The sequence below is a fragment of the Molossus molossus genome, unplaced genomic scaffold (genome assembly GCF_014108415.1).
Source record: "Molossus molossus isolate mMolMol1 unplaced genomic scaffold, mMolMol1.p scaffold_m16_p_11, whole genome shotgun sequence".
Taxonomy (NCBI): domain Eukaryota; kingdom Metazoa; phylum Chordata; class Mammalia; order Chiroptera; family Molossidae; genus Molossus; species Molossus molossus.
This window is the reverse complement of record NW_023425346.1, coordinates 53,178,857-53,197,073: the sequence shown is the minus strand read 5'-3', so window position 1 is coordinate 53,197,073 and position 18,217 is coordinate 53,178,857. Positions and strand designations below refer to the sequence as shown.

The 18,217-nt window shown below is 41.7% G+C and overlaps 1 protein-coding gene across 1 annotated transcript in view; it reads left to right on the top strand.

The window, feature by feature from the left end:
* The window catches only part of LOC118624997 (aldehyde oxidase 2), an 89,088-nt gene that overhangs the window by 11,947 nt on the left and 58,924 nt on the right, over positions 1 to 18,217 (top strand). The window contains exons 7-10 of the mRNA XM_036253334.1: positions 75 to 164; positions 2,458 to 2,538; positions 4,141 to 4,285; positions 5,792 to 5,884. Of these exons, the coding sequence (XP_036109227.1) occupies positions 75 to 164; positions 2,458 to 2,538; positions 4,141 to 4,285; positions 5,792 to 5,884 (409 nt within the window). The remainder of the gene's footprint in view (positions 1 to 74; positions 165 to 2,457; positions 2,539 to 4,140; positions 4,286 to 5,791; positions 5,885 to 18,217) is intronic.

The following is an 18,217-nucleotide window of genomic DNA, read 5'->3' as shown; positions in this document are numbered from 1 at the left end:
TGTCGTCTCATCTAAACTGCCATACCCATTTACCTATAAAAAGAGTTTTCATCTCGAGGCATTTCACCTCCTAGGAGTCGAATGGCTGTCAACAGAAAGGAACAGGACAGTGCTGCTTGGATCAGGGAGGAAGTGACTCGTCCTCCCACGGCAGGAACAGTGACGTGAGTCCCTTTGCTCGTTTGTTCTTTCCCTGGGAAAACTGCTCGACACTGGCCCAGTGCTGACACTGTGCTCATTAGTTCTGATGGCCGTTCTCTGCTTTGCTTACAAATGTCCAAAGTCCCCACACAAATAAAGCACTTTTCATTTGGGAGGTGGGTGAAAGGGTGATTCAAAGCCCATGCTCTGACTTTCCTCTCGGCTCTCGGGAAGCCTGAAGCAACAAAACAAAAACCCACTCAGAGAAGAGAAAAAGACCCCAGCAATGATGAGTCCCATCCTCGGTGGAAATGGCTGTCTGTGCCTGGCCCCGCGTGCAGAGTTGTCCTCTGTCACTGTCTCCTCCTTTGTACGAAAGGGCGCTGCAGCCTCGGGACGGCTGCCCAGAGTCAGTGCGAGTTCAGGCCCCCAGCTGGGAGCCCAGCCTGAAGCATCCTGTCCCTGGCTTTGCTCTCTCAGAGACACTGGTCTCCAAGAGACCCACTGCCAAGTTCTTAAAGTGATTATTTAGAGAAGGTGGAATACAGGACAAATGAAGTTGGCTCCCTGTGGATGAGGAAATCCAAGAGGATAGAGTTGGCCTTAGAGGAAACTGAACCTATCATCTCCCTCCTGCATGTTTCTGTCCCTCAGACCTACCTTGTCCCATTCTTGGCCTCCCACTGTCACTGCATTTTGGTCTGAAGAAGGTGTGCAGTGTTGCAAAGGAAAATGGGCTGCACCCCCCACCCAGGACCATTTCACAAAGACTTGGTGCCTTGGAGGGGTCAGTACGTTTGAAATTCTGATTCTTGATTTTGTGGCCTTAGGAATTCAACCTGGGCAATGATCGGGCCTGGAAACCACCTGGCTTACTTTAACCAAATTCAAAAAAATATGATGTGTCCTAATATTCCTTTAGAAAGAGAAACACAAATATAAAGTAGATCTTGTGATCACTGAGCCACATGTCTCTTCCCTATAGAAAAACACACACAGGAAGCCACAATTTGAGAAAGTTACTTGGTGAGCTTTCATCTTAAAGGTAACATTATAGCAGACCCCTCTCTTCCTCTAGGGTAGACCTGATGTCTGCCCCCAGACCCTCCCTTCCCTTTAACCTATGTTAGTATCTTCTATTGGGTAACTGTGATGCCTTGTCCCAGCACCTGTCAAGGGGAACTTTTAATTCCTAATTATGTTTGTTTTACAGTTTAATTTTCAGATGCAATCTTATTTCTAGGTTTTAGAAATACACCGCATCATTATTCCTAGGTACTGCCTACACTTCTAATTCCAGCTAACATAAAAATTGATCAGTCAGATACTGGCCTGTAATGCTTCAATCTGGAGTCCTTCTGAGAAACTTTACAAGGAACAATTACAAGTTTTCTTTCTAGATCCTGAGAAGACCTTAGGGAGATAGAAAAATATGAGGAGTGTTAGATAAATGTCAGGCCATTTACCTAATTATCAAAATTATCCTTCAAAGTATGTATTATTTCCATTTAAGCTTTGAAAGGTTAAGTACCTTTTCAAAGGAAAGGTCAGGTCGTAGCCGAGCTGAGAACGAGCCCAGACCTGTCTGCCCCCAATGTCTCCCCATGCTCTGCTCCCTTACACAGATCTCTAGCCCTGCCTCCCACAGGGCTCTCCCAATCTCCCGTACCCCTTCAGGAACGTTTTCTGGGAGTAAGTGTTTCCAAAGCGAAAACATTTTTGATTCAGACAAGACTGCAGTGTGGGTAACTTTTTACTGTGCTTTTGTTTCCTAATCATTAAAATAGAGATGATAATTTACTTTCTTTGTACAGTTGTTGGGAGGATTAAATAAATTACCAATATGTGTAAAGTGCTTGGAGAAGAAGCACTCCATAAGTGTTAACTGTAGTTAGTAAAGTTAGTGGAGTGTGCGTGTGTGCTTACACATGGGCGTGTATGTGTAGAGTCCTTTTTACTTCAGCTACAGGACTTCTCAGAGCTTTTGGCATTTTGAATCCTGACTTGATAGATGAGAGGACAGTGGTTTGACTCCCAAACTTATCTAACCTCCAGTAGTTTTTCACAGACCCTCTTGGTGTTGCACAGGGTACTTTTTGAAGTATCCCATGGAATACCCTTTCTTCAGCATCATCTTAGTGGCAAATCAATGTTTCTCTTACAATAAGAGTCTTAAAACAATTTCACTTGAACTCTTTCCCTGTATAAGAGTAGGAAAGTTATTACTAAGTTCATTTTGCCTAATTAATGTAAATAATCGCAATGCTGTTTCCAGTTGAGCTGGGCTGACAAAACCATCTTCTGCCTTTTATAAAGATTTCCACAGAGTTATTTGCGAAAGACGAGTTCCAGCCCATGGACCCTACCCAGGAGCTCATATTTCCCCCAGAACTCTTGGTAAGACGAATGGGGTGTTTTATGTGCTTGTTTAAATGTCACTGGTTATAAACTCAATTTCCAAAATCACCCTTTCCTTCCTGTGAAATTGTCAAATTATGGAAATACTTGATCAGATCATCATGCTTGTCCCTGGCTGATGCCCTAGACACATTCCCCAAAGCCTCAGCTGAGGCTGTTTTTTAAATGACATCGTCATTGCTCTCATCATTGTCATCTAGGATGTGTTGATTGTCCCAAGCCATACCGTTTTGTTCAACTTCTAACTTGGTCTTTCTGGCCACTCCAGCACACTGGCCCTAAAGAGCACTTTCAGCCTCAACCCCTTTCCTCACCCTTCTGTGAGCATCTCTGTCTTTCTTCTCGGCATCCAGTGGTCATATTCTATAAAATACCCAATTCTGAAGGGATTCTGATGTGTTTATTCATGCATTTAACAAATATTTATTGATTCAACCAAATGCCAGGCACTGTTCTAGGTACTGAATAGATAGCAAGGGACAAACCTACACAAAGACCTCAAGGAGTTTGTGATCTGGTGGGAGAGGCAGACAAGGAGTAAGATAAGGGATAAGAGACATATAGTGCGTTGACGAGTGAGGAGGAAAAAATAAAACAAGAGGGATAGGATGCTCGGGGTTGCAGTTTTAAATATCCAGCAAGAGAAGACTTCTCCAAAAAGGTAACATTTGAACAAAGTCCTAAAGGACGTGAAGGAACCAGCCTAGCTGGGTGGGGTGGGGGACCGACCATACCAGACTTAATAGGTTTTACTCTGTGTGAGATGAGAAGCTGTCAGGGAGGCTGGACAGAGGAGGGGTATGTACCTGTCAACATTGTAATGGGATCTGAAGTCATGCTGGATGCTTGGATGGGAGCAGACTGGGGAGGGGCAAGAGAAGCAGGGAGCCCAGTCAGGACACTGATGCCGTCCCAAGAGATGGTGGTGCTGGACCAGGCTTCCAGAGTTCAGGGAGTGAGGAGCAAATGGAGTCTGGATGTATTTTGGAAGAAGAGCCAACAAGATTTGCTGATGGATGTGATGTGGGGTGTGGGAGAAAGAGAGAAGACAAGGCTGACTCGAGGCTTTGAACAGCTGGGAAGTGGCCATTTAGGCAGGAGGAGACCTCCCAAGGAGCAGGTATTTTTCCTTTTGTAGGATTCTTTTGGGGGGCTTGGAAGGGGATGAAATATGAGGATGTCAGTTTTGAACATGTTAACTTTGAGATGCATATTACATATCTAAGAACAGACATTGAGTACTCACTCATTCAAATAAATAAGTTTGGATTTTAGAGGAAAAGCCAGGCTGAATACATTTATTTAGGAGCATTAGTATAATTATGATTTTTAAATTATGTTAAATTAATCTATACTGAAGGGTCAATGAGAAGTGCCGGTTCATATTGGCACTTGTCTCTGAAGAGCTACATATAAACAAGTCTTAAGCTAAAGGAGTAAATATTTGATTATGGACATTCAGACCAATAGGTGTAGTATCTTTTTGGTCAAGTAGATCTCAGGATGCCTCTACCTGGGACCATGCCTAACCCAGGAAGACAGGTGTGCACATGTGCACACACACTTGTCATTTGCACTTAGAGAATGGCAGAGAACCCGGAAAAAAGAACCCTGACCTTTCATGGAGAAAGGGTTACCTGGATCTCCCCTGGGACCCTCAAGGATCTCCTGGAGCTGAAAGCGAAACACCCCGAAGCCCCTCTGGTCTTGGGCAACACGTCACTGGGTGAGTGATACAATGGTTCTCATGCTCCCGTAATGCCGAGTGTCCTAACACTCCCCCTCCCTGCTCTCGGTCCACAGACTCCACTTCCCAACGATAAATACCTCGTCCTTTAAAATAAAAATATTATAACAGTATATTACAAAATATACTATTGTGTTATATATTAATAATATAAAATTACATATAATTATTTATGTAATTACATATAAACATATAAATATACACATAAATTATATGCAATTGTTTATGTAAACTATACATATATGAATTGTATATAACAATAATATAAAAAGTATAGTGCAAACATTATTTTATTTTATTATAATGGTCTCCAAAGTTGAAGACTCTACGAGTATGCAAGGTAACTCCTTGAGATGTGGAGGGGGAGTATTCAGAGGGTTTTTTTTTTACCATTTATTTTTTCTTGTCCTTTTTTATGTCGTTTTTGCTAAATAGTGAGTAGATAACAGAATTTTATAAAACATGTATGGGCATATTAACAATGCACACCTGGTTCTCACCCCCACCCAGTTTAAGAATGAGAACTTGACCATGAACGTGGAAGGTTCTCTGGGCCCCTCGAACCACGTCCTCTTCCCTTCCTGTCCTCTCAGAGGCCCCCACTAGCCTGAATGTGGTGCTGGTCACTCTTCTTTGTTTTTACAGGTTCACCACATATATTTGAATCCCTAATCAAGAGGTCATTTCGGTTTTTGTGTTTTTGAACTTCACATGAAAAGATTGACCTGTGTGATGTTTCTGCAGTTTGCTTTGTTCACTGAACATTCTTGACTGAGATTCACACACATGGTTGTGTGTCACTGTGCTAGATTCCGTGGTATGACTCTGGCACAACTGACTCATCCCTTCTATTGTTTTGGGGGGAGGGGAGCGTTGTGGGGGTTTTTTGTTAATTCTCACACAAGGACATTTTTTAATTAATGTCTAGATAGAGTGGAAAGGAGAGAGGGAGAAAGAGAGATAAAAATAAATAAATAACCATCGATGTGAGACAGACACATTGACTGGTTGCCTCCTGCAAGATCCCAGCCAGGACTAGGGATCAAACCGCAGCCCAGGTATGTGTCCTTGACTGGGGATTGAACCTGAGACCACTCCGTCCGAGCACCAACCGAACCAGCCAGGGCTCATCAATCCTATAGTTGAAGTACATGGAGTGCCTTACAAGCTTTGACTGTTTCAGATATTCTAATATATGTCTCCTGGTGCCTACATGCAAGAGTTTTCTAAGAACCTCTCATCCATTTTACTTCCTATTTTTATATACATATAGTGAGTGTATAAATAAATACATATACTGGAAGCTATGTGCTATAAATTTACTTGGCTGGGTATATGGCCACTGCTTTCACATCTATGTATACTTATTGTCAATTTTTAAATTTGTATGTGAACATTTTTATGAACAACTTCCAATGCAAAAAAAAAAAAAAAGGCATTGTCTCTTTCCTAACTCTCTCTAAAATACATTTATTTATTTTTCAGGGCCTGCAGTGAAATCTCAGGGACATTTTCACCCAATTCTCCTCTCTCCTGCCAGGATTTCAGAGCTGAGTGTGGTGTCTAAAACAAGCGAGGGTGAGTTCCTGGTGTTCTTGTAAAATATCAATGAACCAATACCTGCACTGAATTTCCACTTGCCAAATAGTTTGAAAACTCCTCATACACTTGTCTTGTCTGGCCTGTTTCCAAGTCATCGTCATTTTTCTGATATGATGTACATCCCACCATGAAACTTTACTATCAAAATCTTTGCACAGAATATGAGGTGTTCAGATGATATCACTCAAGACTTGGTAGTCACCTACAGGATTCTTGCCTGTTAAATGCCATGGTGACCTAGAGGCAATAGAACCGGTGCTATCCATCAATTGGTTGAATGGTCAATTCAGGGACCAAGGATATTTGCAGGAAGAAAGTAGGAGAGACCTTATCTGGCAGTCAAATACTATTTGTCTCATGGAGACAATGGCAAGAGGCCAAGTGGGACAAAGACCTGCCTGGGTGAGCATCCCCAGTCACTTACAACATTTGTGCAGATATCATCAGGCAAGGTGGCAATCACAAAGCAGGAAAGGAACATGCAGGATTTTGCCTTCAAGATGCGTGGTGATCCTTTGACAAAGGGAACTTTATTTTGACTCTTTTCCGCATCCCCTAGAGGTCCTGGCATATAAGTACATGCATTCGAGTTTTGTACATGCACATGACTCAATGGAAAAAGAACAAATGAATGAGCATGTCAGGATCTTGAATTTGGAATGCAGAGGAAAAAAGTAGCTTCCTGAACTTAGGCAACAAGGAGGTTGACTGAACTGAAAGCCAGCTACCGTATGTTTGTGGTGTTCAGTGTGGACAGTGGAGGGGACCTGCCTGGCTGCATCACTGCCATCCAAGAGTCCTAGCTTCCTGGCCTCTACCCATCATCAGCCAAACATAGATTATGCTGCAGACCAGCAAGCTTGCCTTCCCTAGCCTCACCCAGCCCATTTGCAAGGGAAAGGACCCTTCCTGGTTTTGCTCAGCACCATGGCTTCTCAGCTTCAATCTTGGGACACTTCAGGTAGCACGCCTGAATGCCACTCAGAAAATGAGGGGAACATGCTTAGATTTACCTGATATCTTGGTTTGACAGAAAGGAAATGAAAGGAACCGAAGTTTGCCACCCTGTTGGGGGTGGGGGGTGGGTATTGATTTTAAGTTGTTTATTAAGAAGCCAAACTTAGAGGGAGCCTTCAACACCACCCCTTTCCTGCCCAAGAGATCTCTGTTTCAGGCAGAGAAACATGCTTCCCAAAAGAGATCTTAGGATACTGCCTGAGCCTAATTAGAATTAGGTATGACAAACAGAGGCCCTCAGACAGTGGCCTGTTAGCTAGATCCCCTGTGTCTCCGTGTTTCTGAGTCTTCCTCAACCACCTGTAAATTGCCCATTCTCACTTCTGAAATCTAAAATCCCCTTCTCCCCCTTTTCTCCTCTGTCCCAGTGTCTTGTATACAGTGTTGCCTCGTCATCTTTGAATTTTTCATGCCTATGTGAATTCTCCATCTGCATGTATTAAAACTTGCTTTTCTCCTGTTAATCTGCCTCTGTTAATTTAATTATTAGCCCAGCCTAGAAAAATTAGAAGATGAGAAACAAAAGTGTTCGTTTCTTTTTTTGCCCTTACAGAGAAAGAAAATAGTCAAATGGGTGGATGGGGAGTTTAGACAACCAGCTGAAGCAGAAGATTCGGGTAGAAAGCCCTTCCCCTCATCTTCACCCCAGGCATCATTTAGCCCGAGTTTTTCAAACTTCTTTTTAGCACCACAACCCTGACCTCAAATAAATCTGAACTAAAATAAGTATATGAAAATAAGCTGCTCTGTTTGAAAAAGGGGAAAGCTTTCCAGCATCCCCCCATCCCTGAGCCCCTTATACCTGCCCTTGAGAGTCTGTTCAAGGCACAGCTCACAGTCCTCGATGTAACTCCAGTACCTCAGTTTATAGATAAGGAAGCCAAAGGCAGACGGAAAGTGGACTTGCCCAGGGTCTCTAAACTGGCTGGTGGCCAGGTCACCAAGCCTCACATGTCCCACTTCCAAATCAGAGCTCCTTTGTTACTGCCATTCTTTGTCCCCAAGGCCCACCCCAAGGCCTGTGCAACTGGCTATTTGAACGGACCGCTCAGTTTGGATTCTGCAGGCAAAGCAGAGCCAGATTCTGAAATCTAAGGAAACAAACCTGAGCCTTTCTTGAGGTCTCTTAAAATTAAAGTTTGCGCGCCCTCTAGTGGCCTCCAGGGATGTTTCCCAGGATCTCAACCTTTTCCTAAGGCCAAGTGCAGGACACTGGCGAGGCAGCGGTGCCAGATGTGCCCCCACCCCTCTAGTACCCCCACAGAAAATAAATTTCTGTGATGGCATATATTTGTCCAAAGTTTGCATGCTAATATATATCATGTGTATGTTTAGCTCACTATACATTTTTCCCCCTCAAAATCTTTAGAACAGAAAGTCGTATCTTTCTCACAGACCCATGAACTCTGAGAAGCATGGAGTTAGAATAAAATCCACATTCTGAGAATCAAACCAAGTTCAATCTCTTTTCTACTCCACTAAAATACAAGCTAGGCTTTTTGACCAAAGATGGACTAAAATATGAATAGAAGTACAGTAAAGAGAATTTTCTCAGTAGAGCGGTGTCACGTGTAGCGCAAAGCGAGGGGGTAAAGTGAGCAATGGGAATGGCCAAACCAAAGCCCCAGGGGATGGTCGGGGCCTTTCCTGAGTTTGAAATCTGTAGGTATGAGGACTCAGGCAGTAGAGCAGACAGCTACCCTTCTGCCTGTGTCACCTAAGAGATGGTCCTGCTGGTCTGTGTGATGCTTCTGACCTAAAAAGATAATTGTCTTTTTGTTTCTGGTTTCTTTTCTACTAATAAGACTCTGGGTAGGAGAAATTGTATGAAACAAGCTTGGTCTTCCTATCTCTCTCGTTGGCAAAGATAAAGCCAGGACTTCTGCAGAAGTTAAAAGACTCAGCTCCAGTGGAACCTGCAGAGATAGGAAGCAACAGACCACAGCTGATCGGTCTGGGATGGACCCCATGTTATGGAGCGCCTTTTATGAGACACTGAAACAGAAGCGGGGTGAGGACCCTAGGTGGAGACAGTCCAGGGAGGGGGAGCGGTTTAGATTTGCTTACGGGGAGGATAATAAGGAGCACGAGTGGTTTCCATAATCAGTTTGGTGAGCTGCGACAGTTGAAGCAGGGGTTGTTGTGTGGTTATGCTGACAGAGGTGAGGAAAATATTGTGCTAGTACGTTCTAACTTTTGATCAAAAATAAAGCTGTGTTGGAGGTGTGCAAAATATTTTAAAAGATTAACCCACCAAAGAAAAATCAAAGTCCGGCCTGCAGCCTGCAGCCTGCAACCTGCAGTTAGAACCCAGCCCTGGAAGTGATCAAGTCAGACTCTCCGTGTTAGCGATTCAATCTGCAAACCCCAGAGAAGTGAAGGATTAATTTTTTTTAATGACCAAGTAGACTTTATGTCAAGAATACAAGAAAGATTTTACCATTTGGTTTATCATATTAACATAGTAAAAGAGAAAAATCTTGTAATCACTTAAATAGATGGGGAAAAGCATTTAATAAAAATTCAACACGCATTTGTAATAGAAACTCGAGCAAACTAGGAATATAAAGAAACATTCTGAACCTGTTAGTGAGTGAAGGATTAATTTTAAATGGCTGACTAAGTCAATTTTTGATGGTTTGGGTGACTTTTTTTTTTTTTGGTACGTGCCTCTAGTGGAAACCGAACCCAGGACTGTCTGGTCCACAGGCCGAAGCTCCAACCGCTGAGCCAAACCGGCCAGGGCTTAGGTGACTTCCTCACTCTCAAAGATTGATCTGAACCCTTCACATCTCTGCAATAGCAAACCCCAAAGCCAGCACTAATATCCTGCCAATAATCACAAGTATGGCTGCAATGGTTGTTAAAATTATGAATTACTTCCTTGCCAGGTAGCAAATAGCACTGCTCCAATCTTTCTGGATGCTCTTCCATTGCTGCTGCTTCCCTGGCCCCTCTCTGGGGACTCCCCAATATCACCACACCAAACAACACCCAACATAACACCTGGGGCAGCCCCTAGCATGGGCTGTGTTCATTCTGATTGTCCAGAGCCATCTCATGCAACTGATTGTTGAAGATTTTGAGTATCAAGACTAGCTGTAGTCAAAGCATTATTGATTTTAGATAATGACCTAGGCAATTCAAAGACCTTTGCCTTTTTTTTTTTTACATTATTTTATTAATTTATTTTTGTTACAGATGTTTCTTCTTTATCCCTCATTGACACCCTCCTCCCCACTCCACCCCCACCAGCATTGTTGTCTGTGTCCATTGGTTATGCATACATGCATATAAGTTCTTTGGTTTATCTCTTCCCTCCACCCCACCCCCACCCCGAGGACTGTCAGTCTGATCCCTACTTCTGTGTCTTTGGATCTATTTTGTTCATCACCTTATTTTGTTCATTATATCCCACAAATAAGTGAGATCATGTGATATTTGTCTTTCTCTGATTGGCTTATTTTACTTAGCATAATACTCTCTAGGTCCCTCCATGTCATCTCAAAGGATAAGAGATCTTTCTTTCTTACAGCTTCATAGTACTCCATTGTGTATATGTACCACAGCTTTTTTATCCACTCATCTATTGATGAACGCTTGGACGGTTTCCAGATCTTAGCAATTGTAAATAGTGCTGCTATGAACATAAGGGTACATAATTCTTTCTGATTGGTGTTTCAGGCTTCTTAGGATATATTCCTAGAAGTGGAATCACTGGGTCAAATGGCAGTTCAATTTTTAATTTTTTGAAGAAACACTATATTGTTTTCCATAGTGGCAGCATCAGTCTACATTCCCTCCAGCAGTGTACTACAGCCCCTTTTCTCCACACCCTCGCCAGCACTTGTTTGAGGATTTGTTGATGGCAGCCATTCTGGCAGGTGTGAGGTGATACCTCATAGTCATTTTAATTTGCATCTCTCTGATGATTAGTGACGTTGAGCATTTCTTCATATGCCTTTTGTCCATTTGTATGTCCTGTTTGGAGAGGTGTCCATTTAGGCCCTCTGCCCATTTTTTAATTGGGTTCTTTGTCTTCCTTTTGTTGAGATGTATGAGTACTCTATATATTTTGGAAATTAACTCTTTATCTGATGTATTGTTGGCAATTATGCTCTCCCATATAGTGGGTTACCTTTCCATTTTGATGTTTGTTTCTTTTGCTCTGAAGAAGTTTTTTAGTTTGATGTAGTCCCATGTATTCATTTTTTCCTTTGTGTCTTTTGCCTTAGGCATTTTTTGTTGTTGTTGTTTTTGTTTTTGTTTTTTTAATCCTCACCCGAGGACATTTTTGCATTTTTTGTTCAGACAGAGCGGGAGGGAGAGAGAGGAAGAGAGAGAGAGAAACATCGATGTGAAGGGACACATCGAGTGGTTGCCACCCGCACGACCAACCAGGGCCGGGGACAAACTGCAACCGAGGTACGTGCCCTTAGCGGGAACCAAACCCGGGTCTCTCCGGACCGCAGGCCGACGCTCTAACCGCTGAGCCAAACCGGCCAGGGCACCTTACGCATTTTTTATCCATGAAAATTCTGCAGCATGTGATGTCTGAAATTTTGTTGTTGCCTACATTTTCTTCTAGAATTTTTATGGATTCACGGGTCACATTTAAGTCTTTCATCCATTTTGAGTTTATTCTTGTGTATGGTGTAAGTTGGTGGTCTAGTTTCATTTTTTTGCAAGTAGCTGTCCAATTTTCCCAACACCATTTATTAAAGAGGCTGTCTTTACTTCATTGTATGCTTTTGCCACCTTTGTCAAATATTAATTGAGCATAATGACTTGGGTCAATTTCTGGGTTCTCTGTTCTGTTCCATTGTTCTATATGCCTGTTCTTGTGCCAGTACCAGTACTGTTTTGATTATGATGGCTTTGTAGTATAACCTGATATCCAGTATTGTGATCCCTCCTACTTTATTCTTTTTCAAGATTGCTGTGGCTATTTGGGGTCTTTTTTGGTTCCGTATAAACTTTTCAAGTATTTGTTCTTGTTCAATGAAATATGTCATTGGTATTTTAATGGGGATTGCATTGAATCTACAGATTGCTTTGGGTAATATGAACATTTCAATGATGTTAATTCTTCCAATCCATGAACAAGGCATATGCTTCCACTTTTTTATGTCTTTCTCTATTTCTTTTTTCAATGTCCGGTAGCTTTCTGAGAACAGGTCCTTTTACTTCTTTGGTTAAGTTTATTCCTAGGTATCTTAGTTGGTGTTTTGTTTTTGTTTTTGCTGCAATAGTAAATGGGATTGTTTTTTTAGTTTCTCTTTCTGTGAGTTCATTATTGGTGCTTAAGAATGCTATCAATTTCTTGATGTTAATTTTGTATCCTGCTATTTTGCCAAATTCATTTATTAGCTCTAGTAGATTTTTGATGGCGTCTTTAGGGTTTTCTATGTACAATATCATTTCATCTGCAAATAATGACAGTTTCACTTCCTCCTTTCCAATTTGGACCCTTTTTATTTTTCCTTCTTGTCTAGTTGCTGTGGCTAAGACTTCCAGTACTATGTTAAATAAGAGTGGTGAAAGTGGACATCTCTGTCTTGTTCTTGTTCTTAATGGAAATGCTTTTAGCTTTTGCCAATTGAGTATGATGTTGGCTGTAGGTTTTTCATATATGGCCTTTATATGTCGAGATATGGTCCCTCTATTCCCACATTGCTGAGCATTTTTATCAGAAATGGGGGCTGGATCTTGTCAAATGCTTTTTCAGCATCTATTGATTTGATCATATGGTTTTTATCTTTCATTTTGTTTATGTGGTATATCACATTTATTGATTTGCAAATATTGTACCAGCCTTGCATCCCTGGGATGAATCCCATTTGGTCATGGTAAATAATTTTTTGATATATTGCTGGATCTGATTTGCTAATATTTTGTTAAAGATTTTGGCATCTATGTTCATCAGGCATATTGGCCTGTAGTTTTCTTTCTTTGTAGTGTTTTGGAATTAGAATTATGCTGGCCTCATAAAATAAATTTGGAAGTCTTCCTTCTTCTTGGATTCTTTTAATACTTGGAAAAGAATGGGTGTTAGATCTTCTTTGAATGTTTGGTAAAACTCCCCCGTGAAGCCATCCGAGCCTGGGTTTTTGTTGCAGGGAGTTTCTTGATTACATCTTCAATTTCCTTAGTTGTTATCAGTCTGTTCAGGTTTTCTATCTCTTCGGTTTTGGGAGACTGTGTGTTTCTAGAAATTTGTCCATTTCACTAAGATTGTCAAATTTGTTGGCATATAATTATTTATAGTATTTTTTAATGATTTTTTTATATTTCTGTGGTATCAGTTATTACTTCTCCTCTTTTGTTTCTGATTTTGTTTATTTGGGTCTTCTCTCTTTGTTTCTTGGTGAGTCTGGCTAAGGGTCCATCAATCTTGTTTAACTTTTTAAAAAACCAGCTCTATGTTTCATCTTTTGAATTGTTTTTTTAGTTTCTATGTCGTTTATTTCTGCTCTGATCTTTACTATTTCTTTTCTTTTACTTGCTCTGTGCTTTTCTTTTTTCCTTTCTAATTCTTTTAGTTGTGAAGTTAGGAATTCAATTAGAAATTGTTTTTGTTTCTTGATGTAGGCCTGTAGTGCTATAAACTTTACTCTCAGAACTGGTATCACTGCATCTCATAGATTTTGTGTTATTGTGTGTTTATTTTCATTGGTTTCCAGGAAGTTTCTTATTTCTTCCTTAATTTCCTCAGTAACCCATTCATTGTTTAATAACATGCTATTTAGCCTCCATGTGTTTAAATGTTTTGATTGTAATTGACTTCTAGTTTCATGCCATTGTGATCTGAGAAGATGCTTCATATGATTTCAATCTTCTTGAACTTGTAAAGACTTAGTTTGTGTCCTAACATGTGGTCTATCTTTGAGAATGTCTCATGTGCACTTGAGAAGAATGTGAATTCTGTAGTTTTGGGGTGTAATTCTCTGAAGATACCTATTAAATCCATTTGATCTAGTGCATCATGTAGAGTCTCTGTTTTCTTGTTAATTTTTTGTCTAGAATATCTATCCAGTGATATCAGCAGGGTGTTAAAGTCCCCTGCTATGATTGTATTGCTGTCGATTTCTCCTTTGAAGTCCTCCAGAAATTTTTTTATGTGTTTTGGTGCTCCTGTGTTGGGTGCATATATGTTTACCAAGGTTATATTTTCCTGTTGGATAGATCCTTTCTTTGTCTCTAGTTATGACCTGCATTTTGTTTGTTTGTTTGTTTGGTTTTTTTTAATTGATTTAATTATTTTTTAATCTTTATTGTTAAATGTAGAATGTATTACAGATGTTCGACATTTTTCCCCCATTGACACCCTCCTCCCCACTCCCACCCCCCTCCCACCTTTTCCCACACTATTGTCTGTGTCCATTGGTTATGCATATAAGTTCTTTGGTTTATTTCTTCCCACCCCTCAACCCCTTTCCCTTTGAGGTTTGTCAGTCTAGCAATGAATTTGTACTTCTTAATCCCTTCACCTTTTTCACCCATTCCCCCAACCCCCTCCCACCTGGCAACCAACAAAATGTTCTCTGTATCTTGCCACTCTCTTCTGGCCTGCAAAGTTTCTTTTGAGAAGTCAGCTGACAGTCTTATGAGAACTCCCTTGTAGGTAACTAACTGCCTTTCTCTTGCTGTTTTTAAGATTCTCTCTTTGTCTTGAACCTTTTGCATCTTGTTGATGATATGTCTTGGTGTGGGCCTCTTGGGGTTCATCTTGTTTGGAACTCTCTGTGCTTCCTGGACTTGTATGTCTGTTTCCTTCACCAAGTTAGGAAAGTTTTCTGCCATTATTGTTTCAAACAGGTTTTCGATTTCTTGTTCTTGCTCTTCTCCTTCTGGCACCCCCAAGATGTGAATGTTGGCACGCTTGAAGTTGTCCCAGAGGCTCCTTACACTATCCTCATTGTTTTGGATTCTTTTTTCTTTTTGCTGTTCTGATTGGGCATTTTTTGTTTCCTTATATTCCAAATCGATGGTTTGCTTCTTGGATTTATGTACTCTACTACTGAATCTGTGTAAATTATTCTTTATTTCAGTTAATGCCTCTTTCAATTCTGACTGTGCATCCATCATTTCTGACTGGTCCTTTTTTATGCTCTTGAGGCCCTCACTAAGTTCACTGAGGTTCTCACTGAGTTCATTGAGTATCCTTATAAGCAGTATTTTGAACTCAGCATCTGTTAGGTTGCTTATCTCCATTTCACTTAGTTCTTTTCTTGGGGTTTTGTTCTGTTCTCTCATTTGGGACCTGTTTCTTTGTCTCCTCATTTTGGCTGCCTCCCTGTGTTTGTTTCTGTGTATTAATTAATGAGAGGTATGGGGCTAGCTGAGACCAGATGCTGCTCGTTTGAAAGAATTTAGGAAAAACCTGAAGCAGGATCCAAGACAGGCCAATCCTATGGTTAAGCAAGTTTGGGTGGGCCTGAAAGTTGGGCGTGGTGGGGCGGGGCCTCAGGGGATCACCAGGGCACGGCTACCAGTGTGAGCCAGGTTGCTGGAGTCCCAGATATGGCTTCTGTCTGCCACCCCAGGGAAGGGCTCATCAAACGAACAAAGGCCTCTGACAGCACGTTTGTCCCGGAGAAAGCCCCCTCTCCAGCCCTTGCTCCAGTGTCAAACAGCTCAGTTCTTCCCTGTATGTCTCTGGTGCCCCTCAAGCTGCCTCTCCTCCAAGCTTAGAGGGAGTGAGTCCAATAAGTTCGTGCGCGGGCCCTTTAAGGAGCTACCTGGGGCTCCAGCCGCATCAGCCTCCCTGAGCCTCAGATCCCACTGGTTTTTCCAGCCAGAAGTTATGGGGACTTCTCTTCCTGGCACTGGAACCCTGAGCAGGGCACCTGATGTGGGATGGGGACCCCTCAGTTCTCAGGAAGGACCTTCCCAGCCGAGGTGTCCTCCTGATTTTTATCTGCCACACGTAGGTGTGGGACCAGCCCATCTGCCATCGGCCCTCACGCCTTCGCCCCTCCGCCCCTCCGCCCCTCCGCCCCTCCGCCCCTCCGCCCCTCCGCCCCTCCGCCCCTCCGCCCCTCCTACCAGTCTGGATGTGGCTGCTGCTTTAATTTTGTAATTGTAGGACTTCCATTCAGGATGATTTCAGGAAGTTTTGAATGATGGTTGTTCTGTAGTTTAGTTGTAACTTTGATGTGGTTGTGGGAGGACGTGATACTGCATTTACCTACGCTGCCATCTTGACCAGAAGTCTGGCCTGCATTTTTAAGTCTATTTTATCAGATATCAATATTGCTACCCCAGTTTTTTATTGTTTTGTTTTTTCCTTTGAATTTGCTTGGAAAAATTTTTTCCATCCCTTCACTTTCAACCTATGTGAGTCTTTTGTTGTGAGGTGGGTTTCTTGTAAACAACGTATATATTAGTCATGCTTTTTTATCCATTCAACTACTCTGTGTCTTTTGATCAGAGCATTTAATCCATTCACGTTTAAGGTTATTATTGATATGTACTTATTTATTGCCATTTTTGTTCATTATGATTATGTTTCTCTTCCTATTTCTTCTGTTTATTACAGCAGTACTTTTAACATTGCTTAGAGTGCTGGTTGGTGCTAATCTAGTTCCTTAGCCTTTTTTTGTCTGGGAAGCTCTTTATTTGACCTTCTATTTTGAATGATAGCCTTGCTGGGTAGAGTAGTCTTGGATTCAGGTCCTTGTATTTTAATACCTTGATTACTTCATGCCATTTCCTTCTGGCCTGTAGTATTTCTGTTGAGAAGTCAGCTGATAGCCTTATTGAAGTTCCTTTGTAAGTAATCTGTTGCTTATGTCTTGCTGCCTTTAGGATTCTCTCTTTGTCTTTAATTTTTGGCATTTTCATTATTATGTGTCTTGATGTGGGCCTGTTTGGGTTCTTCTTATTTGGGGCTCTCTGTGCTTCTTGAACTTGTATGTCTTCTTTCTTTACCAAGCTAGGGAAGTTTTCTGTCACTATTTCTTCAAATATATCCTCTAACCCTTGCCCATTTTCTTCCTCCTATGGCACTCCTATGATGCAGATGTTGTTACATTTTATATTGTCCCACAGTTCTCTTAGGTTGTCTTCCTGTTTTATTTATTTATTTATTTATTTATTTATTTGTTTGTTTATTTATTTATTATTATTTTTGGGGGGGTTCTCTGATTGGTGATTTTTTCTACCCTGTATTCTAATTCACTGATCCAGTCCTCAGCTTCCTCTACTTTGCTCGTTATTTCTTCCAATGTGTTCTTTATTTCTGCTATGTCAGTCTTCATTTCCAATTGGTTGGTTTTCAATGTCTCTATATCTTTACTCATGCTGTTGAGCTTCCTCGTGATTATTACTCTGAACTCTCCCTCTGATTCTTGCTTAATTCCATGTCATTTTTTTTTATTCTCCAATAGAATTATCTGGTTCTTTCATTTGGGATTTGTTTCTTTGTTTCCCCATTTTGGCTGTCTCAGTGGGTTTTGGAGCCTGCCAAATTTTCCCCATAGGTGTTGGCGTTCCGCTGGTTGTGGCTCCCTCTATTGGGTTTGGATGAGTGTGGGAGGACCTACATTAAACACCACTGTGAAGTCTTATTTTCCTGGGTAGATTTGCCAACCAAGGAAAGATTCAGTTATCCTCTTGCTTTTTGCCTGGAGACTGTTAGTCTCAGTTACTTGATAAACCTCAATTTGTAGCCCTAGGCTGAATGAAAAATCCCTCAGATGTAAGAGATTTCCAGTAGGTGGGGCAATTGCTTGTTATCAGACTTGATGTCAATTAGCCTCAATTTGCATTTCTCTGGCCCGGCCTGGTGGTGTTAAATTCTCGTATGAGGGGCCATCCCTTCTCCCCAGGGCTCTGGGAAGGGGCTCTTTGAATAATATGGCTACTGTCCTGTGAGGGAGTGATTCAGCACAAAACTCCCGATGTCCTCCCATCCAGCTCTCTCCTGATCCAAGAGCCCTGGACTCTATTTACACAGTTCCAGTCCAGTCCTTCTTCCCTCTGCCAGAGCCCAAGGTGAGTGGCTGTAGCTGAGTTGGTGCTTTTTAAAAACCCCTGCTTTCTCAGTGGGAAACACACACAGCTAATACAGCTCTCTGCTGCTGTCGTTGGGCTCACAGTCTGCCCTTACATGCCTCCACAGTTCCTACCAGGCTGGATTTGGTGTCCTCTTTCTGTCCCTGGTTGTACGGGTTCTCTCCAGCTACCTTTCAGTTGGTTTTTCCCGATGATTTGTCTTTATTTTAGTTATAATTCCAGTTTGGTCCTGGGAGACAGTCTCTGTAGCTTCCATTCACTCTGCTGCCATTT